Source organism: Dunckerocampus dactyliophorus, chromosome 20 (genome assembly GCF_027744805.1).
Source record: "Dunckerocampus dactyliophorus isolate RoL2022-P2 chromosome 20, RoL_Ddac_1.1, whole genome shotgun sequence".
NCBI classification, from domain to species: domain Eukaryota; kingdom Metazoa; phylum Chordata; class Actinopteri; order Syngnathiformes; family Syngnathidae; genus Dunckerocampus; species Dunckerocampus dactyliophorus.
The window spans coordinates 13,891,937-13,919,489 of record NC_072838.1 but is presented as its reverse complement, the minus strand read 5'-3'; the positions used below and the strand labels follow the sequence as shown (position 1 = coordinate 13,919,489).

The 27,553-nt window shown below is 41.6% G+C and overlaps 4 protein-coding genes across 5 annotated transcripts in view; 1 reads left to right on the top strand and 3 right to left on the bottom strand.

Annotated features, from left to right (window-relative positions):
- The window catches only part of fndc5b (fibronectin type III domain containing 5b), a 72,745-nt gene extending 61,627 nt beyond the window's left edge, over window positions 1-11,118 (bottom strand). The window contains exons 1-2 of one of the 2 annotated variants that reach the window (XM_054763753.1): window positions 10,955-11,118; window positions 10,305-10,427 (exon numbers count right to left, since the gene is read on the bottom strand). The gene's annotated coding sequence lies outside the window, so the exon portion shown is untranslated. Of the gene's footprint in view, window positions 1-10,304; window positions 10,429-10,954 lie in introns of those variants that run through there. The other variant, XM_054763756.1, reaches the window with a different exon arrangement.
- On the top strand, window positions 7,388-9,845 carry marcksl1b (MARCKS-like 1b). Its single transcript, XM_054763758.1, has 2 exons — window positions 7,388-7,688; window positions 8,442-9,845. Exons 1-2 carry the CDS (start codon window positions 7,602-7,604, stop codon window positions 9,000-9,002), a joined length of 648 nt encoding a protein of 215 aa, XP_054619733.1. The 5' UTR covers window positions 7,388-7,601; the 3' UTR covers window positions 9,003-9,845.
- Window positions 11,119-11,670: 552 nt separating the features above from the next.
- On the bottom strand, window positions 11,671-18,260 carry LOC129173627 (sodium-dependent neutral amino acid transporter B(0)AT1-like). Its single transcript, XM_054764683.1, has 12 exons — window positions 18,056-18,260; window positions 15,629-15,769; window positions 15,420-15,557; window positions 15,173-15,354; window positions 13,982-14,092; window positions 13,332-13,444; window positions 13,130-13,258; window positions 12,863-13,019; window positions 12,585-12,789; window positions 12,145-12,304; window positions 11,905-12,067; window positions 11,671-11,832 (listed from the first exon to the last, which is right to left on the bottom strand). Exons 1-12 carry the CDS (start codon window positions 18,252-18,254, stop codon window positions 11,671-11,673), a joined length of 1,860 nt encoding a protein of 619 aa, XP_054620658.1. The 5' UTR covers window positions 18,255-18,260.
- Window positions 18,261-20,013: 1,753 nt separating this feature from the next.
- Window positions 20,014-27,136, bottom strand: LOC129173013 (sodium-dependent neutral amino acid transporter B(0)AT1-like). The gene is made up of 11 exons (XM_054763434.1): window positions 26,938-27,136; window positions 25,160-25,300; window positions 24,955-25,092; window positions 24,708-24,889; window positions 23,422-23,532; window positions 23,003-23,115; window positions 22,801-22,929; window positions 22,535-22,691; window positions 22,259-22,463; window positions 20,332-20,491; window positions 20,014-20,254 (listed from the first exon to the last, which is right to left on the bottom strand). The coding sequence occupies exons 1-11, from the start codon at window positions 27,134-27,136 to the stop codon at window positions 20,050-20,052; spliced, it is 1,740 nt and encodes a 579-aa protein (XP_054619409.1). The 3' UTR covers window positions 20,014-20,049.
- Window positions 27,137-27,553: the final 417 nt, after the last annotated feature.

Below are 27,553 nucleotides of genomic sequence, written 5' to 3'. Positions count from 1 at the left end.
AACTCCAGCCAGTGATCAAAGCAAGCAAGGGGGAAGACCAGGTCAAAGGGCGGGGACAATTTGGAGAATAACCTGAGGTGGAACACGGTGTAACAAGGTGTCAACAAGTAATGGAGAAAGTTAAGGAGACTGATGAGCTCAATTAGATGTCCAATGAAGCTCCTGTTAACTCAAATTGATGTGGTTGGTGGGAAGTGGATGCTTTAATAAGTATTTATGCCTTCAACGCCGTACCATTTTCTTGTCTTTCTTGTTCAAATGTGAACTCTGGCAGGTGAACCCACAAAAAATCTCCTTAATATTGCCTTGTTTCAAGGGCATAATCACTTTTCCTGTTGGTTTTCAATATCGCCTCAACTACACTACAGGTGGTCCTCGGTTTACTGCATTCCGAGTTAGGATGTTTCGTGGTTACGTACGCACTGTCATAAATTATTAATACTGGACAAAAAGAAAACGAGAGAGTTACTTGAGCGCTGGAAGAATACATGTCGCTACAGTGAGAGGAAGGACAATGTCTCTTTTGCTCTTTTTAGTTAACTATTCAAGTTTAACCACCATTGTGTCTCCCAAGGCAGTGAGGCAGACTAGTCAGGTGCCAGCGTGTAAAAGAAAGTGGAAGTAAGACGCTCAGTGGAAAAAACAGCATTGGCCTGGTCCAAGCTGCTGAAATGCGGTGACCATCATGTATCAAGATGGCATTGTTCAACATTTGAAAGGATGTGCTCCTATGAAATGGACAGTGATAACTAAGCAGGGTATACTGAGACTTCTTCATTCCAATAAGCCTGTCTGCACTTTCACACAAGACAACCACAGCCATAAAAGTAAGGGTTTGTTGTTGTTTTTTTATGACCGTTTTGTCTAATTCTTGTATTTAATCGTTTTATTTTCTGTAATGTATATGTCTTTCATATGTTCTGCGTATAGTGTTAGTGACTTTTATTCATTTAATTCATTCATTTTCTATGCCGCTTAATCCTCATCAGGGTCACGGGGGTAACACAGGAGCCTATCCCAGCTGAATTTGGGCGAGAAGCGGGGTACACCCTGGACTGATTGCCAGTCAGTCGCAGAGCACATATAGACAAACAACCATTCAGTCACATTCATACCTATGGACCCTCGGAGTCCGCGGAGAAAACGCATGCACGGGGAGAGCATACAAACTCCACACAGATACTCAACGGAGACTTGGACCCAGATCGTCCGGATCTCCTGACTATGTGGCCAACATGCTAACCACTTGGCCACTGTGCTGGTTTAGGATTTCATTTAGGTATAACTTAGACCGAAACTCAACTTCCATCACAGTCTGGGAACTGTATTCCTAAGTAACCTGAGGACCACCTGCATATATTTTTGGCAATTTGGGAAGAAAGCCGCATTATCTTACATTGAATTTATTAGAACACACTTGTTGTACAGGAAGCTTGTGAATATCTGAGAGCTTTTCATTGTTTAGATTTTGGTGTAAGTTCAGCACCAAATCAATAGCCACAAGTAGTACAGTTCAGTTTAGGTCGTGAGTTTTGGTATGGTTCAGATTGGTAATCTCTGATCAGGGTGTGTTTCTCCTGAGGACTGAAGACAACACAGACAAGCCTGTATCAACCAGTCAATGGGCAGCAGTCTGTCAAGCTCAACCTTCCATAAAAGATCAGTGTCATACTAAAGTAGGGACAGATTTTAGGTAAAATTGTGTACCTTACTGAACTTAACAAAGACTTGATGTAGGTTAAAATGGACCTGGTAGCCCCCTCAAAAGTTCTCAACTTCCCATTGTTTGTTCACCACTTCCTTTTGACCTTTGAATCGAAGAATGCCCACCATACAAGAGTTTGATAGCATCTTATTACACACCTCAACCACACCCAGCTCAGCTTTTACTTCTTTTCCATCGTCTTTCCATCTAAGGTCTTTGCTATCCACCCAGCCCCCATTTTCTTCTTTATGAATTCCAACCATCAGTACAACTCTATGAACTCAGTCACAGCTGATGCCCTCCTTGCTTTGTATGTGTATGTGTGTGTGTGTGTGTGTGTGTGTGTGTGTGCGCATAATATGTGATCCATGTGTGAAGGATTGCTTCTCTGTGCCTTACCCCCCCGACACTCAGTGGTAGTCCCATGACAATGCTTCCCTTATATGCACATAACACACAGACGCACATGTGCAGACGCACACGCAAGCAAAAGGAGGAGACGACGAGCCTCGTCACTGGCCTCCAACAGTCGTCATCGCCGCTACGGCGCGCATGTTTTTTCACGGAAGAAGAAGAAAGGGGGGCTTGATGTTGTTCCATCTGCGAAAGTTAAGCATGATGTTACCTCAGGCGGGCTGAAGAAGCCCATTCACAGGAGGAGATGGCTGGAGGAGACGGGAGCGCCTGCGTGCCAGGCATTCCACAGCACACAGTGGACACATTATTATGACATTTACAAGGCCAACTAGACAGATACAGCGTGATATGTGTGTGAGAAAAGGTCGTCCCCTCGGTGTGACTGCTATGGGAGAACCAGAGTCGAGCATAAAGGAGCCCCTGATGTTCTGGAATATGACAGAATTTATGCACACATCCTTCTAGGGTGACAATCAAAAATGAAACCAAATCCTTCCCTTAGGACAAAACACTAATAAGGTATTCTTCCTGAAGATTTGGTTCCTTGCGTTGTCATGGTTACGCCACTTGGTCAAGGTTGTGGGGGCAGCTGTGGATTGTTCGTTAGTCTTGACTCACAGCAACACTTATGAAACATGCCAAATGGGCAAGGCGGACACATAAACAGCAGTCTCAGCATCACGGACCCATCTGTACAAGTCTGTGACATTCTATCAATGCATTCCATTTAAGTTCATTTCTAGAGGTAAAGGACAGCAACACCACATCTATTGGCTTCAGTAATTTTCCAATATTTTGACTTCCCCAGTTTTCTATTTGGCTTTCATTGATTTTGTAATAAGTGACATTAGGCGGGTGTAATTTTATCACTGCATATTGCTTCCCTAACCCCAGCAAGGTTGGAAGAGGTGGGCCTGGGTCCGCCATGATCGCACCGACACAAGCGGTCAACCTGGACGTTTTGTATAATCAATACATATAATCAATAACAACTGCCCACTAGCATCATGGAAATGAACAGAAAGACTTCAAATAATCCACAAAAAATCCACATGCAAAACCTATCTAGTGTTTCCCACTGGACTGCAGTCTATTTGTGGTGGTGGGTGTCACAATCACATAATCATCCAATTTGCATAACCGACCACGATGCATTCGCAAAAGGTGAGAAAAATCATGTGAAGCAAAACAAATATTTGTAGAATTGCAAAAGAATCACTTTTTTCTTTTTTTTTTATGTCACAAACAACCTGGACGCGCTAGTGAGTGCTTTTAGATGGGGGGGAGGGCCCACAGCAGCACTCTCTGCTAGTTGAGAAGAGTAATGAGTGGGGCCCGCTCGTTGGCCTAGTGGTTAGCATGTCGCCCACAGAATCAGGAGATCCGGAAGAACTGGGTTTGTATCTCTGTTTCGTTAATAGGATACTCTAAATTGTAGGTGTGAATTGTTGTTCGTCTGTATGTGACCTGCGACTGGCTGGCGGCCAGTCCAGGGTGTACCCCGCTTCTGGCTCAGGCCCAGGCTCCTAGTGAGGGCAAGAGGTACAGAAAATGAATAAATGAGAAATTTGGGAAACGGTGCATCAAATCAAAACTGCCATTGCTCACCTCACCAGTTATTAATTATGAATTGAACAAAAAGCAAAGTCAGAAAAGTTGCAGCAATAGTGTTTTATTATGAAGTGGTGGCACACATACAAAATATGCTAAAGCCTGTCAAGTCAAGTATTCACACTAATGTTACGCCAACAATGAAATTTATAATTACATTATAAATTTCATTATAAATAGTTGCTGTATCCTTAGTATTTCTTAACGGATTTAAAGTCAATTGTGCAACACTTTGCGGTTCAACTTATTGGACTTTTTTGAGACAAGACAATAAAGCAAGAAAAGTTATGGTATGACAATGATGTCATGGCATTACCTTACACATCGATTAATATAGCTGTGACGTCATCACCACAGTCCTCGCAGTCCCGAGAACGCTTTATTTGATGGCGTCTTTAGCTTGCTATTATGATGTATGGTGATGTGATAGTCCGTGTTATAGCTCTTTAGTGATGTTTTTCCTTAACACTTAAGATCAATTCATCTTTTTAATTGTCCTTCAAAGTCACCGAATCATATGGAAATATGGTGGATTAAAATGATACAACCAACTGATGTCTTGTGGTCAGTCGATGTTATAAGACCATTAAATGACCGACTGAGCTGGGAAGAACATTAGCCATATAAATCATCAATAGTTAGGACTGAGAGACTCTCTTTGTTCATACAACATATATACAACAGGCTTCACACTCTGCTGGCCTATTGAGGTTGATACACGACTGATCAAAATTTTAAGACCAGCTGAAAAATTGTAAGAATTTACATTTTGCACTGTTGGATTTTCAGGAAGTTCTCAGAAGAGCTTCAAAATGCAAAAAGAAGAACTGGGAGTGAGACCGAAAAAATTTGAGTAAGCAATTGATTGCAACCAACCATGAAAGTGAAATAGGCTGTTCATCATCTGATCAAAAGGACTCAGTGACGAGTCGCCGCTCCATTTTTGTTAATCATTTAAAAAATTGCTTTGGGCATGCTTGATGCCAGTGTTTCCAGGAGGCTCATGGGAATGTTGCTCCAGGTAGTGAAGATGTCTTCACGGAGAGCATCCACTGTCTGGAACTGATGTCCATTTTAGTAAACTTCCCTTGCCATCCATCCCCAAATGTTCTCAATTGGATTTAGATCTGGGTAACACGCAGGATAGTCCAAAAGAGTCAGGTTATTCCTCAGGAAGAAGTCCCGGAGAAGTCAGGCGGGCATTGTGAACTGCAGTGTTGTCCTGTTGAAAAAGCCAGTCATTACCACAGACGAGGGATTTCGGTCACGTGGGATGCCCCCTGCAACATCTCCACATGGCCAGTTGCCATTTGACGCCCCTGCACAACCTGAAGTTCCATTGTTCCATTGAAGGAAAAAGCACCCCAGATCATGATGGCGCCCCCTCCACTGTGCCGCATGGAAAAAATGTCAGGTGGGATCTCCTTGCCATGCCAGTAACGTTGGAAGCCATCAGAACTGAGGTTACATTTTTGTCATCAGAGAATAAAACTTTCTTCCGACTTTCAATGTCCCTTGTTTGGTGTACTTGCAAATTCCAAGTTGGCAATTTTGTGGCATTGAAGGAGACGAGGCCTTTGAAGACATTTTTAATTCTTAAAACCCTTCACTCGCAGATGCCGTCTGATGGTTATTAGACTACACTCGCCACCATTAACAACCTTCATTTGGGTCGAGGATCATGCCGTGTCTTTACGGACAGCCAGTCAGATCCTCCGGCTCGGGGCTGGTGACATTTTTTGGGTCTATACATTTTTGTTCCATAACCCTCAGGACCTTTGAAGATGTATCAAATGACTTACTGTCTTACTGCATCCAAGCTCAGCAGCAATGGCACGCTGTGAGAGGTCTGTGAGGGTCAACAACCCGACCGTGTTCAAAGAGAGAAAGCCTTTTTTTTTTATTTTTTGCCTTTACCATCATGAGATCATGACAGTGTGAACACGTGACAGAAAAATAACATTGAATCCTCATTTTTGCCAAGATTTTGACCTTTACAGGATGTGGGCTTAAACTTTTGATCAGCTGATGAACAGCCTATTACACTTTAATGCTTGTTTGCAATTAACTCCAATTTTTTTGTTTCACTCCCATTTCTTCTTTTTGCATTTCGAAGCTCTACTTAGAACCTCCTTAGGCTCCAACTGTGCCAAATGTAAGTTATTGCAATTTTTCAAATGGCATTTTGATCAGGAGTGTATTACAGCATCCAAAGTGTAACTGCTTTAACTACGAAATGTTTTAGAATTATAAAAGATGGCCTTGCGTGCAACAGCTCTTTTTTTGCAAAAAATTGTGCCTTAGCCTGGACATGAATTGAAAGGGTCGGGCCTCCGGCGTTATGATGCTCCCAAGTCTCGCAAAATCAATTCGATTGATTGGTCACAGGGGAGATCAATTTGTCACATCGAACACTGAGACTCTTTTCTTCACTTAATTGAGATATGTAGCGTTAACAGCTGTTGCGAGAAATGTGCATGGGAGAAAACGATCAGGTGGAATGTGCATGATCATCACACTGACTTTTTTTTCTCTCTCTCTCTCTCCTCGCCTCTGGTATGTTGTTGACAAGCGGAAGTGAACAACAAATCTAGTCACGCAGCCATGAGGACTCAGCGTGACATACTATTAGTCCTAATGCTGATTTTGTTCATCATCCAGACTAATACACTGGACAATAGGTACAACACATCCACACTCTAGTCACCATTGTGTGTACGGTCATTTTGCTGTCTGGATGCTTGCACTGCAGAGCAAGCAACATCAATCCTAAATAAATTGCCTTACGACTTGTTGTGTCATGTTATTTATCACACAGTTGTACAACGACTATGCAATTCAAGCAATCCCTCATTCATTTTAAACTGACAATGTGTGCACTTGATTACCAGAATTTTCTGTATAAAATTGACCAAAAAGTCAGCATTTTGTGACCATGGATCACAGTGCAAATAAATGTACTCATATAAGGCACGTTGTAAAAGAGCTGAACCACAGAGATTTTTCCTGATATTATTGCCTACTTTTTCTACACAGTTGCAAAGTCCAGCCATGAGCTTGTTGTGGTAGTTATATTCACTGTTCTTGTTAAAAGTGAAACCAAAAGTTGCATTCAATGAACATGTCTAGTCGTTTTCTTTAAGGACTTGTCAAATTGAAACTGTGTATGTGTGGGTATACAATTAACTGGGAAAAGCCCTCTGTGACTCAACAAAAGTACCTCTTGAAGTAATTTAAAAGGTTACATGACACATGCAAAACAGCCACTATACTAAAATACCAGCAGATTTATAACTAAATGATATCTACTTCTACACACACTCTTTAATGGAGGTCGTAATTACTTTTAACTGCAGCCCTCATTCTGGACTTGCAGCCAGCAATAAAGCAGGTGGATGATTTTTACTGTCGTGTGACCTCTTATATAAAAAAAATAGTTATATAAGGAGCATTTTATGCATGTTTTAAATAAAAATTTTACACATTAAACTACAGCAATTCACTGCTGGGGGTCTTCTGCTAGGCACCGAGCAGCAATTGGCCAACGCCTGCTAGACTGGCCCCTACACAGAACGCCGATTGGTTCAAAAAGGCCAAAGCCCCGCCCACCGGGTGTCGCCCCAAACCTGTTGTATGTTGAAGCGTTGCGTTCAAGCGCTGATGAGTTTAGAGGCTCTCTCTCCACCGGGGTGACAACTACGAGCAAGGCGGACTTGGAAGAATCAATTAGACAATAAAAAAAAAAAAACACTTTTCGTCGCTTCACCGCAGGATACGCAACTCGACCTGGGGTTTGGATTAACTTCGGGCCACTCTTTTTTAGTTTTTCTTTTTCATTTGCTTTGGAACGAGGCAGACAAAGAAGACAATGGGATCGCAGTCATCCAAGGGAGAGGTGGCCGTGGAGGCGAACGCTGCCGCCGCTGATGCTGCGGCTGTCAAGACCAATGGACAGGTAATTGCAATGAAAAGCCTTCATTTCATGACGGCAGGTTGCTTTAAATTTGCAAATAAGACGAATGCATCCTTAATGTGTTTAATCTGAACGTGTTCAATGAAGAGTCAGGTGTGGCTTTCAGCATCCTCGCTCATTCTGATGCTGAACTTAAAAAAAAAATCAACAACATACAATTACACGTCATAACTCAATCGTAAATACAATTAAGTGCATTTAGGGGGGCGTTTAATTCAAAATCTGCACAAGATAAAGGGGGGAGGGGTGCCTTGGGCGCACGTAGGCAGTCTACTCCTTTTTTTTGTAATTCTACTCATCTTCATTCTACAAATGTGCACCTATCACATTTTAACTACTATTCGACGTTACCTGTAATTTAATTACTCATTAAATTTAATTGGCCGCTCTTACCATCGGTGGGGTTGAAAGTGAGGTTATTATTATTATTATTATTACCAATTTAGTCAACAATAAGGGAAATGTAGTCGCTCCTGTCGCGTCTTTGTTGAGGCTGTCTGGAACCCGGAGCCGTCTGCATGGCTCTACCGCCGCCTATCGACCAGCCAGGGTGCTGCAAGGCGTCGCCTCTCTACCCAGGCGACGCTAATTGATGAGCACGACGATGCGCTGCAAAAGATTTACACGTTCGCATCAAAAATGATTGGAATGGGTGCAGATGTTGAATTTTACGCCATGACCTAGCAATGTTTTGCTTTTTGGTGTAGTTTTACGAAGATTAATGATTATTTACAGGAGAATGGGCATGTGAAGACCAACGGCGATGTCTCCACTAAACCTGATGGGGATGCGGCTGCCACCAATGGCTCAGCCGAGGCCGCCAAGGAGCCCGAAGCAAGCGCAGAGGGCGACGCCATCGAGCCAGCGCCCGCCGCTGACGGCGAGGCGGCCAAACCAGAGGGCGAGGCCGCCGCCGCCACCACTGCCGACGCCGCCACCAAGGAGACCCCCAAGAAGAAGAAGAAGAAGTTCTCCCTGAAGAAGTCCTTCAACTTCAAACTCAACCTGAAGAAGAGCAAGAAGAACGAGGCGGTCAAGGAGGAGCCGGCCGCCGCCGCCACCGCCGCCTCTGAGGAGAAGCCGGGTGAAAACGGAGCCACCGCCACCACCACAGAGGAGAAGAAGGAGGAGGTGAAGGAGGAGGCTCAAGCTGAGGCCCCGAAAGCTGAGGAGGGGGCTGTCAAAGAGGACGCCCCCAAGGAGGAGGCCAAGGAGGCAGCTGCCCCAGCCCCCGAGGCCTCAAAACCCACAGAGGAAAGCAGCTCGACCCCCGCCCCCTCTGAAAAGAAGGAGTGATTGTATCTGCAACTCAAAATGAACTGGGTGAACTGTTTTTCAAAGAAAGAAAGAAAGAGAATTTAAGAGTATATATATATTTATATATATATGTGTATATGTATACATATGTATATGGATATATGTATATGTAAATATATACACATGTATGTGAGAGACTCCTTCGACGTGCCACTTTTCGTCAAGACGACAAACTAGATTCACTAGGTCACTTCCTGCTCGACATCTGGACCTCGACTGACTTTTCAGGCTTTGGCCTCGGCGGCGGCGAGATGACACCACCAAGCGCGTATAGTCGGACGAAACATGAATGGAGGACGCATCTTTTTTCGCCCATCTTACAGCTCAAGATGCCTCCTTTGAGAAGGAAAGAAGAAGATACAACTAGGACACCACCACCACTTGAAATGACTGTTAAATAGCTTAAAAAATAAAAATAAAAAAAAAACAGGAAAACGAGAAATCTGAAATTTAAAGAGACTTGCCAACTTTTTACATTCCTATATTTTAACCCAAATTTGAAGTATTTTGTGGTGTATTATAGAGAACCATCTTAAAAAGAAGCTATGTCTTGTTTGTTAAAAAAAAAAAGAAACTATAGACAAGTTTTGATTTTTACCTTACTATGAGAATAAAAAAAAGAACACTTCAGCTTGCTATGTTCACTGTTGCGGTTTGATATGAAGCAGAGTTGTTTATCTGTCGTGTGTGAGCCTGAATCTGCTTTGTCTATGTAAATACAATTGGATTGATTTCTGTTCTTTATTTTGCTAATGTTGACAGATGTTACTGGTTTTATTGTAAAGTTGATAATGGTAAATAAATGTTGGTTACCTGCCCGTGGATGTGACTTTATGGTTATTTCCACTGTGCACCACACACATAAAGAACAATAGGATATTGGACTTTTCATATTAAGGAGATTAAGAAACAAATGTAAACCATTTTTGGGAACTCTGTTCCCACTTCCTTCTCAGTGTGATCTCAACACCTCCTTTATTAGGACAAAAGCAAGTTTTTCTATATCATTAAACATTAGCACATGAAGGTGAAAAGTCTTTTCCAATGAAATATTCACCATCTAAGTAGACATTTCAAACCCCTAAGGCCTTTTTAAACAGAAATACAAGAACAGCGCTGCTGTGTAAGTGACACTAAAATCCCATTACAGGCCTAGTGTCATTAATTTTACACAAATATTTCACATTTATGAGGATTAGACAAGAGATTACTGAACGGCCATTCTGTGTGCACTTAAACGCATCCGGCCCGATGGCTTTTGACATAATTGAACACACCAACCTTACGATGTTAAGTCTGATGATCCCTGACTGTCATCACCTCCGCCTCATTTTTACACCCCACAGTTGCACATCAGCAGAATTGCCTGGACTGGAAGGAAGGTGCTTTCTTGAACATGCAAGGCTGCATGAACAAAAAGGGATGACCTAGTTCACACACATGTTCATGTGAGTCTTCATACATTTTTAATGACGCTCCCTTCAATTTTTGACTAGCGTATATCAAATATAATAACAAAAATAAATGAATACAAATAAACTGTATCTGAAATACATTTTTTGTTTTTATTTATTTTATTTGCATCCACGTATCTTGTTTTCTTTGCATTATAAAAAAGGATGACTGCATTTGTCTTACAGTCAAACTAAGGTCTGCATTGAAATTAGCTTACAACGCCACATGGTGGTCGCTGTTTGTAACTGCACTTGAGGTACCTGTCAATGGGATACACTACTGTGCACTGTGATTTTTAATTAGATGCACCTTAACATAAGCATTAAGCAAAAATAATACTTAGTTAAAGTAAAAAAAAACACTCTTACTCTCAACCCAAAAGGGCCTGTTTACAACCTCCAACAGCGTGCAACAAGAAAGCAAAAAAAGTCGAACTCCCATAAGGGGAAAAAAGGATTTCTCGCTCGATTACTCACTTGGTTACTGCAGAAAACTGTTGGCGTCTTTATGATGGTGTCTCTCTCCAAAAATCCCACGAACCGCGTGTATTGACTCAAACGCACATAAATCACTGATATTTACGGTTAATGGACATCGCCATCTTGGATTGGGGCTCCGCAGTTCACTTTTGGTCGTAAAACGCTTGCCTGCGTCGCAAAAGGTCGTAAATAAAAACATAAAACAAATTAAGACCATTTAATCGTCACATTTTAAACTTGTTTGAAAATGTTAACACTTATTTAAAATGTGATATTTTAAAATAATATTACATTAAATATTTTAATGTAATGTGTATTTTTTGTAATATCTTGTGCAGTTCGGCTGTACAACAAGTAATATCAATACAGTTGTACTGGATCTGGACTGAAGAATATTCCCGTCCCATTTATGCATGTCTTGATGTTTTCTACCACAAGTGTTTAAATCCAAGTTCAGTTAAAATGTTTTTTTGTTTTTTTTTCTTATTTTGTATGTTTCTTGTTAAGGTTTCTGTGTAAAAGGTACGGTTGTTGCACACCTACCATGTTTATTTGTTTATCTGAGTGTTTAAGCTTTTTTCTTTAAGGTGAACAACCTCGCAAATGAGATCTGTTTATTGGTAGGGATTAAAAATTAGATGATTAGTTGACAACTCTCACAAATCAGATTTGACTATGAAAATCCTTAGTCGAAGACAGCACCCCAATGTGAACTATATCTTATTCAATCTGGCAACTCTTCTCTTGCAGTAAACAAAGATGAGCCTACATAATGCATACACTGGTACAACCAAACTGGGAACCCCCGCTAAAATAAAAATCATAAGGTTGATCCATGAAGGATATGCTCTGGTTGACAGTGACGGGAACTCTTCCTGTTGAGGCATGAAACAAAAATGATGAGCCTATTTGTCACAAGGATGAAAACATATTGAACAAGTGCTTACAGAATTTGGATCCCAGACTAAGTAGGTGAACTTTTCTTGTGCTTGAGTCACCAAGTAGAAGACTAAAATGACGAGGACAATGAGGGGACTGATGAACCTCCATGTGACCTGCCAGAAGATGCCAGGTTTGTGTCCAGTCATGAATTCCACATCCTCGTTGAACCTGACACGCATACAAGCATGTGGATTAGTTGTCACACATGACCAAGAAGTCATCAAGTCATCTTTATGAGTGTCTACCTGTCTATGCCGTAGATGTAAACCACAGCGATCATTTCAAAGAATCCAACTGTCAAGAGAGGAACCGATCCAGCAAATGTGTCGAAAAGTGCAAGCCAATACATCCCGGAATTCTGAGCGAAGAGGAGAGAGGTGATGAAGGACACGAGGCACGTCACTCCTGAAACACACATACAAAAAAAATATCCTCACAAATACGCATAGCAGATAATACAGATACACTACGTGGACAAATGAATTGAGACTCCTTGGAGTTAGCTAGTTTGCAGCTCTAACAGCTTCCAGGCAGACTTCCTGCAAGACTTGAGACATGTAAGAGAAATGTAACATTCACTTGACACAAAAAGCGTCCCCACGTAGTTGAAATCATAGAATTGTCCACAATGTTTTCATAACCAGTTCTAATAGGTTTATCCATATAGTTTTAATTTCTCGAGTACCTGTCAGGGCTTCATGAGGCCATGTTTTAGGAAAAAAACCCAAGTCTTTCAAGGGGACCACCACTCCTTCTATGTTGCCAAACAGGGTGGAGAGGCCCAAACACAGGAGCATGATGAAGAAGAGCACAGACCACACAGGAGAAGCGGGCATCTTGGTGATGGCCTCTGTGAAAACAATAAAAGCCAAACCAGTTCCCTCCACTCCCTGGATAAACATGCACGTTAGTCACACGGCAGAAGAAGAAACATCATAAGAAATGTCGGGATGCTCTCTTTACCTCACTGAGGAATTTTTGCATGTCACAAGTTTTAATATCCAATCCAAGAACTGCATCTGGATCTGACATGTTGAGATGTTTAAAGGCTAAGTCGTAATTGCTTGGAGTGATGCTGTCCTCAGGAAGATTGAATCCATTTATTAGTGACATGATGTTTCTGGGGTTGGAATAATGAGTGAGCATTCATACTGGCGGACGTTAGGAGCATCAACAGTGGTCCAATTACAATTATTGATTTAAAAATTGTTCTTTTGAAAGTGTACTCACTCATCAACACACATGTCGTATTTCTCAGTGGCCCTGAAGCCGATGATGGTGTAAGTAACTGCAGCAGCATACACCGACGTCAGGCCAGTCACTACAGACAGGATCACAGCATCTTGCACACAGTTGTTGCTTAAGGAAGAGAGGAAAAATGCATCACGGGCATGTTCTCTTCATGATGCTGATGATTCTACCAGACATTTACTGAATAGGGTTGTAGCTGGAGAAGGAGATGAGGGCCCCCCATCCGAGACTGAGCGAGTAAAAGACTTGGGCCCCCGCGTCCAGCCAAGTGGACGACTTGCTCAACTCGTCCACCTGGAAACAGCAAAGGGCTTTTATTTTATTATCATTAGGTACAGTGCACCTGCACAGTGCAACCAGCTACATCATTTTCAAGTTCTTACTATTATTTGGAAATAATGTAAAGGGACTATCAAAGACATGTTTACCACTGTAAAATAAAACAAAAATAAAATGAAACTACTCAAGACGCCAAACAGACACATAGTAAAGAGGAAATCGTCAGGTTTTTGCAGAGGAATACTGTTACTTAGTGGTATTGCTATATTGTTATGTAGGTATATTTAGATATTTATTTAATTGCATTGCATATATTAACACTTTTCTATATCGCAGTAAGTTGTATTTCTGGTTTCTATGGTTATCATCACACTTTTCGTCCATGGTTGCATCAAAATAAACACAAAACAGCCCAAAAAAAGCATATCGAAAAAAATTACACTCAAATGTTAAAAATGTATTTAAATTCTACTAGAATTTTACAACATTGGAAGTGTGACTGCATTAGAGTTGTATCGCCAATTGTGTCCAATACGTGTGTTGCAACCATACCTCTGGTGTAAAGAGGAACTTTATCCCGCTAAAGGCACCTTTAAGAGTCAGTCCTCGTATCAGGAATATGGCCAACACGACGTATGGCAGGATGGCTGTGATGTACACCGCCTAAGACAACAAAAGCAAGTGTCAAAGGAAAAACTGCACTTTTTGGGGGAATTTTGCCCATCAGCCACAATCCTTATGTGCGGCATGAACACAGACGTCTTTCCCTTTTTTGTGCCTTCTAAAGAGAGAAAAATAGCTAGCACGAGGCAGCTAGCAATTCACGTGTGGGGATTCACCTATTCCGCCTATATAAAGCCCTACAAAAAACACCAACAATATTCCATTTACCTAAGGTGACATACGTATTCACCAAGTTACAGCAACACTGTTATTGTAGCAGCTAACACTGAAGAACTACTTTTCTGGCGTAGTGACACAGCGCCTCACTACTGAGAGGTAACGTAATTTGCTGGAGATGCTGCTGCTGCGGTATCACCTGTGAGTGTGGAAAAGTTAATGCCAGGTTATAAATCATGCCACACTTGTGTATGTATAGTAGAAGGCAAAAAGCGGAAAAGCTGGTCAACTTTGAGATTCTAAACTAAACATCCTGAACTGACTGAAGCAGTGAATACTGGCTCTCAAATTAGACCCGACGACATTGCTAGGAAAATTCAGCTAGATGCTCGTTTGCTCCTAGCATTTTTTACTTGAGGACTATGCTGAATTTACCAGCTCAACGAGGAGCACTGTCTTGCGCTGACAGATACAGGCATCCCATCAATTGAGAGCGGACATTGTAAGTGACTGTTTTATTATGGTCTTATTTTGTCAATGACGCGTTTAGCACTAATGCTACATGATAACGCGATGCGAATGGCTTAGTGTTTCACTATAGCTGGATCATCCTAGCACCCAGCAACATTATTCTCTGCCTGAGGGGAGCGAAAGTAAAAAGTAGTCATCATCGTTGGCTCCCACAAAGTCTGCCATGATTAGTGATAGCAAACGCTCTCTGTAGGCTACTGTTGTTTACGGAAGTAGTTTGTTGCTGTGGAGTCTGTGAAATCAAAAGATTTTAAATATTTAGAACTCACAGAAAAGATTGTGGATGATGGACAAAATTCCAAATTCCTTTTCAAGCAATGTATTTTTCTTTTCGATTAGAGAATACTAACTGGACAGTCAGTGGCAACACACCTTGCCGGAGGTGCCGATCCCTCTGATGCAGCAAATGCACAGAACAGTCCACGCAGCCAGGAGACACACCACTACGGGCCAGTGGAGACCACCAGAGTCAGATATGGAGGTGGAGCTGTTCAGGGTCACCCGGTAGAAGAAATAGTCCACCGTGGAGCTCTGCTGACACTCAGGTACATAACCTAAGCAAACAAACAGTCCGTAAACATGAATGCAGTCTGGTGGTGGTAAATGTCTCATGAAATACCCGTCCTATTGTCATTGAGAGGACACTGAGTCCAAGGTAGGGGGCTTTGGAAGGAATTGAAGAAATACCACATGATCCAGGCTATCAAGGTGTTGTAGTAGACTGCAATTAAAAAGCACACCAGCATGGAGGCTATACCTGAAAAGCACAGCAGTAACAGTGTCAGGGTCTTTATTTCCGTCTTAGTATTATTATTTTTGACAACATACCGACACCAGTCAGGTAAGGACTGATGGCCCTCCACACTCCCACGCTGCCTTTCCTGAGACGCTGGCCAATGGCGAACTCCAGCAACAGGAGAGGCATTCCTTCTAACACCAGCAGGATCAGGTAGGGGATCAGAAACGCTCCTGGGAAATGTATGGGATGCGGCGTTAAGATGGATTTTTTTTTTTGGGCAAAATACAGAGCAATGTGTTCTCACAATAATTTAGGAGGAAATCATACAATAATTCACCTCAGGAATGAATTATTTCCCAGCAAAATAGGTTTTGGTGCTCTTGTCATGAATGAAAAATAAAATAAATAATTCTTATTAATTCTAATATTAATGTTATAATTAATGAAGTATTAATATTATTTATTGTTACAGTCGTAATACTACTAATAACAATTTATATTATTTAATAATAATAAATCTCAATAATATTTAGAGTGGCTAGAGGGCACATTCAATAAATCAAATTTAAAAAACGAAATTAAATGAAAATGTAAAATGAGAACTTTGCCGTCTCACTATGAATTCTATTACTTTGCATTGTGTGTGTTTTTTTTGTTGAAAAGCAGCTCATATTCTACAAACTATCATCCATGCCTAATTAACATTTTTTTTTCATTATTGTTATTACGTTTACATGTTAGACGTGTTTCCTGCAGCATACCCGATATCGTTATAGATATTATCGTTATCGTGAGACTTACTCCCAATACTTGATGAGGCCCAGACTCTACCTCCAGTGGCCCCCGGGTAAACTGAGTTTGAGACCCCTGGTCTACATGATCTGAAAAAAGGAACCTTCATTTTGACAAAAACATATTTTACTTACTTTCTCAGAGAACATATACCACTCGTGAAAATGACAGTGGGTGAGACATCTTTTTTAAGAAGAGTTTTGATGTGAGACTACATTGTGGAGCTCTGGCAGGACTTCCAGGTGGCGGGGCTCCAAGTGAGAGAACAGTGTGAAGGAAAGGGGGAAGGGGACACTACCCGAGACATTAGAGCAGGTGATCGGCCACAGGTGATTGTTTTCTGTGATCGGCATTGGAAGGCATTGATCGGCATATGCCAATCACGTACTTTTCCACAGAAATCGGTCAATACTGATCGGTGGCCAGTCGATGGGAGCATCCCTAGTCTTTTCATAACCTCTCTCCAGAATTGGAGCAGGTCTTTTGTGTGTGCAGTATGCTTGTCAACTGCAAGGGTTGTGACAAACAAGACAGGACAGGATTATCATTGTCAAAAAAGGTAGCCACCCACATTAAAAAAAAAATGCATGTTAAGTTAATTGTCTAAATTGTCTGTAAGTATGAATGTGAGTGTTAATGACTGTTTGTCTATATGTGCCCTGTGATTGGCTGGCGACCAGTCCTGTGTGTACCCCTGAAGTCAGCTGGGATTGGCTCCAGTATACCCCTGCAATCCTAACGAGGATTAAGCGGCACAGAAAACGAATGAATTAATGAAAAAGGCTGTCATTAAATAAGACATAAAAAAAACAGTAAATCAAACAATGATAGACTATATTGCTATCTGCTCAAACCATAAAGGATACAGTATATACAGCCAAAGGTTCCTTAAGGAGACCTTCCTCTCTCAGAATGATTAACTAGAAAATTCCAGTAAAATTCCAGAGAACCGCTGGCCCGGTGCTAATAGCATTTTTATAGCGTATGTACCTCATATCATGTATAAATTTGCATTCTGACATGAGTAAAAGAGCTAAAATGCTAACATGCTGACAGTTAGCATGCTAAGTAGCGAAAGTGACAAGGCAGTTCTATAGTGTCCCGACATCATGCCATGTATACTGTATATTTGCATATCGGCGTGAGTAAAAGAGCTAAAATGCTAACATGCTAATAGTTCGCACACTAGTAGTTAGCATAGGTATTGTGAACATAAAGTCCTGATTTTGTGAGAATGACAGCTGACAATTTGCAGTCATTGTGTGGTTGTGATTGGCTATACGTTCAACGTCTCACCTTAGCAACTTGGCCATCATTAGCTGACAACAATCACGACTAATGTGCATGCGTGTGTGTTGAGTGGGGCGCGGCTTGCAGCGTCAGAGCAGAAAGGGGGCGGAATAAACAGATTGGAGGGTTTGCATCCTCCATGCAATACCGAATCAAGGAAGACATCGCCTTTAATTTTGGGAGAGGAAAACATCACTGTTAACGTAACCCGCCTGCTTCACACTACCCACACCCAGGGCTCGGACACAGGGCCTTTGGAACAGGATACGAGAGCACTGACCGTTGGGCCAGAAGACCGGACTGCCACCCAAGCGTTCAGTCGAGCTCTTAGGGCCGAGGGAGTTTTACCAACGTACACTTGCGTAGCCGCACTGGCTGGCATCCATTACACTAACATGCTAATAACTTGCATGCAAACAGCTAGCACAGCTTACCTCCTCCGTGACTTTGACACAAGTAGGGAAATCGCCACACATTCCCGATTCCGATGCAAAAGCCCAGACAAGTCAGGATGTACTGAGCTTTGTTGTCCCACTTGGGCCCGTTTCCCGCCTCGTCTTTCTCCATCCTGTCCAGATCCTCATGGTTGGGGATCCTCAGATCCAGTCTCGGGTTAGGAAGAACCAGTCTCATGGCGTCCGCGTGTACACCGAAGCGGATGAGTGATCGTCACTTGACAGTGGAAGCAATGAGGGATTAGTAGCATGTGTGCGTGCTTAAATATGAACCAAGGACCAATCAGCAATGTCCATACAACTTTATTGTTTATGAATGAAGATTAACTAACACACTCTGCACTTTGACCTTTATGTACAGGGTCATTGCAAGAATCGCTAGTTTGATACCAAGTCCTTATCAACACGCAAAAAATACATTGATGCCTGCTTTAAAGACAATTTTCCCTCAGCGAGCCGTATCGATTCTTGGCGGCGATTCTTGTACAAGCACTGAGGCCACTGAGCAGCAGTGTTGCCAGTTCCGCTTATTATAAGCGACTTTGGGAATGTTTTTTTTTCTAAAGTTCCCAGGTTTCCTGTTGTTTTGGCCTTGTTTTAATACAGATAGTTGCTTGAAGAAGAAGAACGCCTGTCGTCTTTAAAAAAAAAATGGCTTCAGCAAGTACTCATAAAGAAACACATCATTTCGGTTAACCATAAGCCAGGTAGAAGGAGGAGGAGGTATTGTACTTCGCAAAAATGAGTTACCGGTAATGTACAACGGGTAAGGCTGTTACAGCAACTTAATTTTATATACGACTGTGAATTTGAATCCAAGAAATGAGGCTGCTAACTGAGCGTTTTTGCCTTTTTCTTTGAGGTACAAAAAGTCGCAAATGAGAGCGGTTTATTTGTAGGGATCGCCATTTGCTGTGCTCTTAAAAAAACCCAAAAACAAACACATTTGAAGAGTAGTTCACTGTAGACAAAATTTAACAAATCAAATTCGACTATGAAAATCTTTAGTCAAAAACTAAGGAACTATATTTGATGAACTAGAACGTGTCCCCTCGCTACGTCACCTTTCGAGGATTCGCTCTTTTGCAGATTTTTTTAAGTACGATTTTTAACAGCCTATGAATGCGGATTGTGTTGTTGCATGTGTCTGTTATTGTATTTACTACTGCTACCAGTGGAGGGTGTTGTATACTCATGTGAGAGTTGAAGACTGTGCAGTTGTCCCAGTAAATATAGAGCCACAACAGTCCTGATTGGTTAAGGGAGAACCTGCCCATTGTGTTCTGATTGGCTGCAGACCATTGTCGATCAATCTCCTTCCTGCAGGACTGCCTGTTTCCTGTTGTATCATTGCTAGCTGCTAGCGATCATACTTGCTGAATGAAGGCAGAAGTTACGTGGCTGTAGGGCGCCTGCAATGCTGTAAATTCATCTTCGGTTCGTGGAGGACGATGAGGAGGAATGTTTTAACAAGGATACAAAAACGCTACAGCCTAACGGCGACAGGACAATCCGTGAATCACTTAATTTCTTGTGTCCAATCAAATACGTTGATCATTAAAATTCAAACGAAATTTGAACTTGAGAGAAATGTAATAAAATGTCTGAGAAAAGTGTATAAAGTGCACGGTGAGGGGTTTTACAGCCTTAAAACACATATCATAATTGTAAAAAAATATAGTTGGCTACTTTGTGGATTTCACTTATTGCAGGCTAGTTTGGGAACCCATCCCACTGTATATCACTGTATAAACGATATTCAAAGTATTTTATATTTTGAAGTATATTTTATTTTATCTGGCAACTCTTCTCTTGCAGCAAACAACGATGAACCTACATAATGCATACACTGGCGCAATCAAACTGGGAACCCCCGCTAAAATAAAAATCATAAGGTTGATCCATGAAGGATATGCTCTGGTTGACAGTGATGGGAACTCTTCCTGTTGTGGCATAAAACAACAATGATGAGCCTATTTGTCACAAGGACAAATACTAATAAAATAAGTGCTTACAGAATTGGGATCCCAGATCAGGTAGGTGAACCTTTCTTGTGCTTGAGTCACCAGGTAGGAGACTAAAATGAAGAGGACAATGAGGGGACTGATGAACCTCCACGTCACCTGCCAGAAGATGCAAGGTTTGTGTCCAGTCATGAATTCCACATCCTCGTTAAACCTGACACACACACAAACACGTGGATTAGTTGTCACACATGAGCAGGAAGTCATCAAGTCATCTTTATGATTGTCTACCTGTCTATGCCGTAGATGTAAACCACAGCGATCGTTTCAATGAATCCCACCGTCAAGAGAGGAATGGATCCTGCAAATTTGTCGAAAAGTGTAATCCAATAAATCCCAGAATTTTGAGCGAAAAGGAGGGAGATGATGAAGGACACGACGCATGTCACTCCTGAAACACACGTACAAAAAAAACATCATAAGAAATATGCATAGCAGATAATACAGATACACTATCTGGACAAAAGGATTGAGACACCCTGGAGTTAGCTAGTTTGCAGCTCTAACAGCTTCCACAAAGACTTTCTGCAAAATTTTGGAGAGTGTCTATTGGAATTGTAACATTCATTAATGAGGTCACAATGTTGATCATGTCATGTTCTGTGTTTGTCGCTTTGCTGCTGCCTGTCTGCCGTCTTGTTGCAGTGCGCTGCTGTTCTACTGAAGCGGAGCTCCCTGCGCACACCTGCAGCCTAATCCCCTCACCTGGCATGCTTGAGCATGGCGGCAGGACTCACTGGTTGCCAAATTGTCCCTCATGCTTCACACACGCTTCGCTCAGCTTTGTGGTTTACCTTGTCATTGCTTTCTGGCTTTTATCTGCATTTGGAAGTATTTGTTCCCACTGGGTTCCTCCAGCGGTGCCTCAGCTAAATTACACCGCTGCTTGGCTCAAATAGATTCTCTATTTCAACCCTTTTTCCCTACTGGCCTTTTTCCTAGTAGGGGTTTTGTGTTTCCTAGTTTTTATTTGGACATTGACATATTCCTATTTTTGTGTTTGCATTTTTTCTCCTCTGTTGAAGACACCTTTTTGTAAAAAACATTTTTTTTTTCTTCAAACAGACTTGTGTTTTTCTCTGCATTGGTATCCAAACCCGTTCGTGACAGATCACTGCAATCTTCAGTCTACTTGGTGTGTACTCACTCATTTTCAAGTTATGATTCTGTTAACTATTTTATCAGTTATGATCAATTTATTACTATCATTACGTCGTAGTTTCCTTACAGTAAGCATAAACCTTGACTATCATTGCACTGTATTGTTATACTGCCTTAACTCTTTCCAAGGCATTTGCAAAAGGTAAAAGTACATTTTGGAAAACAGGAGGTGAACAAATGTATTGCAACTGACTGAAACTGATGAGGGGTAGGATTAAATAAGATTTGCTTTTTCCTACTCCTTTTCAGACATGCGGAACTGTGAATTGTGTCATGTGATGTGCTCCAGTGTAACTAGTGTGCATGTTCAGGATGAATTAAACCATTACCATTTCCATAACCATTCATTTGTTTTATTTAGTTTTTTATGTTATTATTTTTTATTATAGACTACGAGAGTTTGGGTACTGGGGACTACACTGGAAACCTATCAACACCACTGCATATTCACAAATGCTTACCGACTTACCATGTGTTTTCTGTGGGGGAAAAATTGCCTATTTTCAGAGAATTTTTTTTTTTACGTACTTAAAAAATATTGGAAAAAAAAATACTGGAAAAAGTAATTTAGTTTGTTTTTTTTTCATTTTAAAAATGGTAATTTAATTTTAAAAAAGACCAGAACTCTTGTGTATTTGCAGAGCTGTCAGTGCAGAATTGTAAATGCGCAGGGATCCACTGTATTTAAACATGCAACATAAGCGTATTTTTTGTGTTAATTACAGAAATGGCTGACAGCTGACATACAATAAAGTCAGTGTTTCACTTATTTGAGAGTGTCTGACGGGACTGATGTTAAATTCTTAAGATTTTCCTCATCAAATTTATTTTGCATGCTTTTACGGACCTTACATTGTGCACCAGGGCACAAAAGGTGTTCCCGCATAGTTGAAAGAATAGAATAATCTAAAATGTCTTAATAACCAACCCTTGATTGATTAATTAGGTAGTGAGTCATAAAAGTTTTGTCCAATAGTGTTAATTTCAAATATATTACCTGTCAGGGCTTCATGAGGCCATTTTTTAGGAAAAACCCCCGAGTCTTTCAAGGGGACTATGACTCCTTCTATGTTACCAAATAGGGAGGAGAGGCCCAAACAGAAGAGCATGATGAAGAAGAGCACAGACCACACAGGAGAAGCGGGCATCTTGGTGATGGCCTCTGTGAAAACAATAAAAGCCAGACCAGTTCCCTCCACTCCCTGGATAAACATGCACGTTAGTCACACGGCAGAAGAAGAAAACAGAAGAAATGTCGGGATGCTCTCTTTACCTCACTGAGCAATTTTTGCATGTCACAAGTTTTAATGTCCAATCCAAGAACTGCATCCGGATCTGACATGTTGAGATGTTTAAAGGCTAAGTCGTAATTGCTTGGAGTGATGCTGTCCTCAGGAAGATTGAATCCATTTATTAGTGACATGATGTTTCTGGGGTGGGAAAAATGAGTGAGCATTCATACTGGTGGACGTTCGGAGCACCAGTAGACATTTACAATTATAGTTGCTTTAAAAATGGATCTTTTAAAGGCGTACTCACTCATCAACACACATGTCGTATTTCTCAGTGGCCCTGAAGCCGATGATGGAGTACGTAACTGTAGCAGCATACACCGACGTCAGGCCAGTGATTACAGACAGGATCACAGCATCTTGCACACAGTTGTTGCTTAAGGAAGAAAGGAAAAATGCATCACCGGCATGTTCTTTTAATGATGCTGATGATTCTACCAGACATTTACTGAACAGGGTTGTAGCTGGAGAAGGAGATGAGGCCACCAAACGCCACACCAAACGTGTAAAAGACCTGGGCCCCCGCGTCCAGCCAAGTGGACGACTTGGTCAACTCAGCCACCTGGAAGCAACAGAGAAGGACTTTTGTTCTGCTGCGGCACAGAGTGTGTTTGAGAAGTCTACTTTTGGTTCCAACAGATATGATCTAACATGACCCATCTGTCAAATTTTAGAAGCCAAATAGCCACAAAAAAAGCAAAAACAATAAACAAATAATAAAGCAAGACACATTTTTTTTCCAGAAAATGTTAGTTCAACTAAAATGGTACCACTTTTGACACATCGGAGGTGTGACTGTATCAGAGTTGTATCAACAATTGTGTTCAATATGTGTACATTTTAATGCTCCATGCGGTTGTAAACATACCTCTGGTGTAAAGAGGAACTTTATCCCGCTAAAGGCACCTTTAAGAGTCAGTCCTCGTATCAGGAATATGGCCAACACGACGTATGGCAGGATGGCTGTGATGTACGCGGCCTGAGACCACAATAGTAAGCATTAAAGCAATGTATCATTGTAGCAAATAGGCAAAGCAAGGCAAGACAAGTTTATTTATAGAGCACAATTGAGTATTTTATCTGGCAGTTGTCTCACTCCACCTGTGTCCAGGTGTGGGCCAGAAGAGATTAAAATTCTCAAAGAAGTGCAGCCCACTGGACTCACAGACTTGGACGGCCATGTGTTCAACTGAAGCAGCCGGCTGCATTTGTTCATCCTCCTGTCGATGTTTGGGAGAAGTCCACTGGTGAATATTAAATGGCCACTTCATCAAGACTATCAAATAGTTCATTAAAGTATTTTTGTAAGTTTTCTGACTGTTGCTTTCTGACATCCATTGCATTAGTCTGCTGTTTCAACCCTTGGTGCTTTGCCAGTTCTTCAGGAAACACTTTTGTGACGTCAGAGACAGCAGCTATTCTGTTGATGTTTATATTAGTTACGGCTCAGTCTCCAAGCACCAGAGTATCTTTGATACGACACAGCTTTTCTACAGTTATGTCTATCTGCCACTTTGTGCTGACTCCATGGTGACTGTTATGCACAGTAATTTTAGAGTTTTCTCTCTGTTTGTTATACACAGTCACATTTGGCTCTGACAGTGATAAAAATTGGTTTGTTAGTTTTATTTCAGGTGATGTTAAATCTCCATAGATACCCACATTTTGACTTGCCTTCGGCTTAGCAACAGGTCTATTAGAAGTCTCTTTACGGAGTCTTGGAGAAGACACGGTATCATTTAGGTTGTGCGTAACATGTTTTTCACGTTTTCCTTTGGAGGCAAATGTAGACTTCTGACCACTGGATTCCCCTGGCAGTGTTTCACAAAGTCCTTTATCGGTTTCTAAGACCAAAATCCTAGCTCGTAGCACACAAATTTCTTGCCGACATATCAGCTTTCAGAAGGAGAAAGCTTGGATTACTCCTTCGGGCAAGTTGAGAATGTTGTAGTCCCTGGCTCGTCAGATGTGTTGCAAAAATGACAAAAAATGATTTCAAAAGTCTCGCTTCACTTAAAAGGAAAGAAATTAAAGACTTGTGGAAAAAAGTAGAATGATTTAAAAGTGAATAAAGCAGTAAGCAGCAGAAGCAAGCAAGTCTGCACCCGACAGAAGCACATACAGATACTGACTGAACTGTCAGCAGCAACACACCTTGCCTGAAGTGCGGATCCCTCTGATGCAGCAAATGCAGATAACAGTCCACGCAGCCAGGAGACACACCACTACGGGCCAGTGGAGACCACCAGAGTCAGATATGGAGGTGGAGCTGTTCAGGGTCACCCGGTAGAAGAAATAGTCCACCGTGGAGCTCTGCTGACACTCAGGTACATAACCTAAGCAAACAAACAGTCCGTAAACATGAATGCAGTCTGGTGGTGGTAAATGTCTCATGAAATACCCGTCCTATTGTCATTGAGAGGACACTGAGTCCAAGGTAGGGGGCTTTGGAAGGAATTGAAGAGATACCACATGATCCAGGCTATTAAGGCGTTGTAGTAGAGTGCAGTTAAAAAGGACACCAGCATGGAGGCTATACCTGAAAAGCACAGCAATAACAGTGTCAGGGTATTATCCTTTTAGTATTATTATTTTTGACAACATACCGACACCAGTCAGATAAGGGTTGATGGCCCCCCACACTCCCACGCTGCCTGTCCTGAGGCGCTGGCCAATGGCGAACTCCAGCAACATGAGAGGCATTCCTTCTAACACCAGCAGGATCACGTAAGGGATCAAAAAGGCTCCTGGAAAATGCACGGGATGCAGTTTTATAAGATGGATTTTGGCACGAGCGCTACAGTATAGATAAAGAACCTTTCGACCAAATACAGAGCAACGTGTTCTCACATTAATTTAGTAGGAAATCATGCAACAATTTACTTTAGGAATCAATACATAAAATCAAATTAAAAAATAAATAAAAATCAAACTAAATTAAAAGTTTCTAACTATAACTAAATTCAATAAATTTAGGGAGGCACTACCCAAGATGAGCCACAGGTGATTGTTCAATTTTCGGCATTGAAAGCATTGATCGGCATATGCCAATCGCGTACTTTTCCACTGATTGGTGGCCAGTCAATCTTTTTATAACCTCTCTCCAGAAATGGAGCAGGTCAGGGTACTTTGTGTGTACAGCATGCTTGTTAACGGTAAGGGTTGTGACAAACAAGATAGGCGAGGATTACCAAAAGCAATAAAACCAACAATCATAGCCAATATTGTTCCAAAGGATACAGTATGTACAGTCAAAGGTTTCTTAAGGAGACCGTTTACTCTCAGAATGATTAACTGGAAAATTCCAGCCAAAATTTTGATGGGCATGCCACCTATTGTGAACCTCTGGCCCGGTGTTTGCTATTCACATTTTCACAGTGTATGTACTTTAACAGCTAGAAAGCTAACATGCTAACAGTTAGCATGATAAGTAGTGAAAAGGGCCGAGGCAGTTCTATAGTATCCCTACGTCATGCCATGTATATATTTGCATATAGGCATGAGTAAAAGAGCTAAAATGCTAAAATGCTAACTGTTAGCACCTACCAAGATAGCACAAAGTACGGAAAGTGCCAAGGCAGTTCTATAGTGTCTCCACATGCTGCTATGCATGTATTTGCATTCTGCCATGAGTAAAATAGCTAAAATGCTATCATGATAAAAGTTAATATGCTAATAGCTAACATAGGTACTGACTTTGGGAGAATGCCAACCGACAAGTTGCAGCCACTGTGTGGTTATGATTGGCTATACTTTCAATGATAGCTATTCGTATCTCCTCTTTGCATCATCGCTATCATTAGCTGAAAACAAACATGACTATGGTGCATGTGTGTGTGTTGAGTGGGGTGTGGCAGAAAGGGGGCGGAATACACAGTTGGAAGGTTTTCATCCTCCATGCAGTAACAAATCAAGGAAGACATAATACCCTCAATTTTGGGAAAAGAAAGTGTCCCTGTTAACATGCTAATAGCTAGCATGCTTACAGGTGTGGCAATACTCTATTTAGTTTAGTTTATAACATTTTGTATGTAAACATGCTTATCAAGGTATGAAAAAGCGGCGGGGAGGGGCCATCTTGACAGTGACGAAATATATTCACTGGAACGTATAAATGTAATGGATACACTTAATCTCGAACAAACGCTTCTCACAGCCCACATTGGTATAAATGTGTGGGGGTTCTTCTTACAGTTTGTGCCGCATTAATCGCAGCAGGATCAGATATAAGAATTGATTTCACATACTTTACTAGCATAAATGAGTTATGCGTCCAACTTCCCCTTTAACCTTTGGCGCAAGGGACGCAAAGTGACTTAATGAAAGTGAGTAATGGTGAGAACTTTTTCATCCCAACCAGCAGTTCTCCTTGTGCCCAGCTTACCTCCTCCGTGACTTTGACACAAGTAGGGAAATCGCCACACACTCGCGATCCCGATGCAAAAGCCCAGACAAGTCAGGATGTACTGAGCTTTGTTGTCCCACTTGGGCCCGTTTCTCGCCTCCTCTTTCTCCATCCTGTCCAGATCCTCATGGTTGGGAATTCTCAGATCCAGTCCCGGGTTAGGAAGAACCAATCTCATGGCGCCCGCATGTACACCGAAGCGTGCGATCGTCACTTTACAGTGAAAGCCGTGAGGGATTAGTAGCACGTGTGTGTGTGTGTGTGTGTGTGTGTGTGTGTGTGGTTAAATATGAACTGAGCACCAATGAGCAATGTCCATACCACATTAGTGTTCATGAATCAAGATTAATTAACACATTCTGTACTTGGACCTTTATATACAGTGTTATCACAAGTATTGCCACTTTGATACCAACTCGATATCAACACGCAAAAAAAACATTGATGTCTGCTTTATAGCATCCATCAGGAAAGACCAGTGGTTCCCAAACTTTCCACAGTCACAAATCCCCCTTTAGAAACCATGTACCCCCTACTCCTGCACACATAATCTTCATTAATTTGAAATATTAAACATGATTAATTGGTTCTCCTT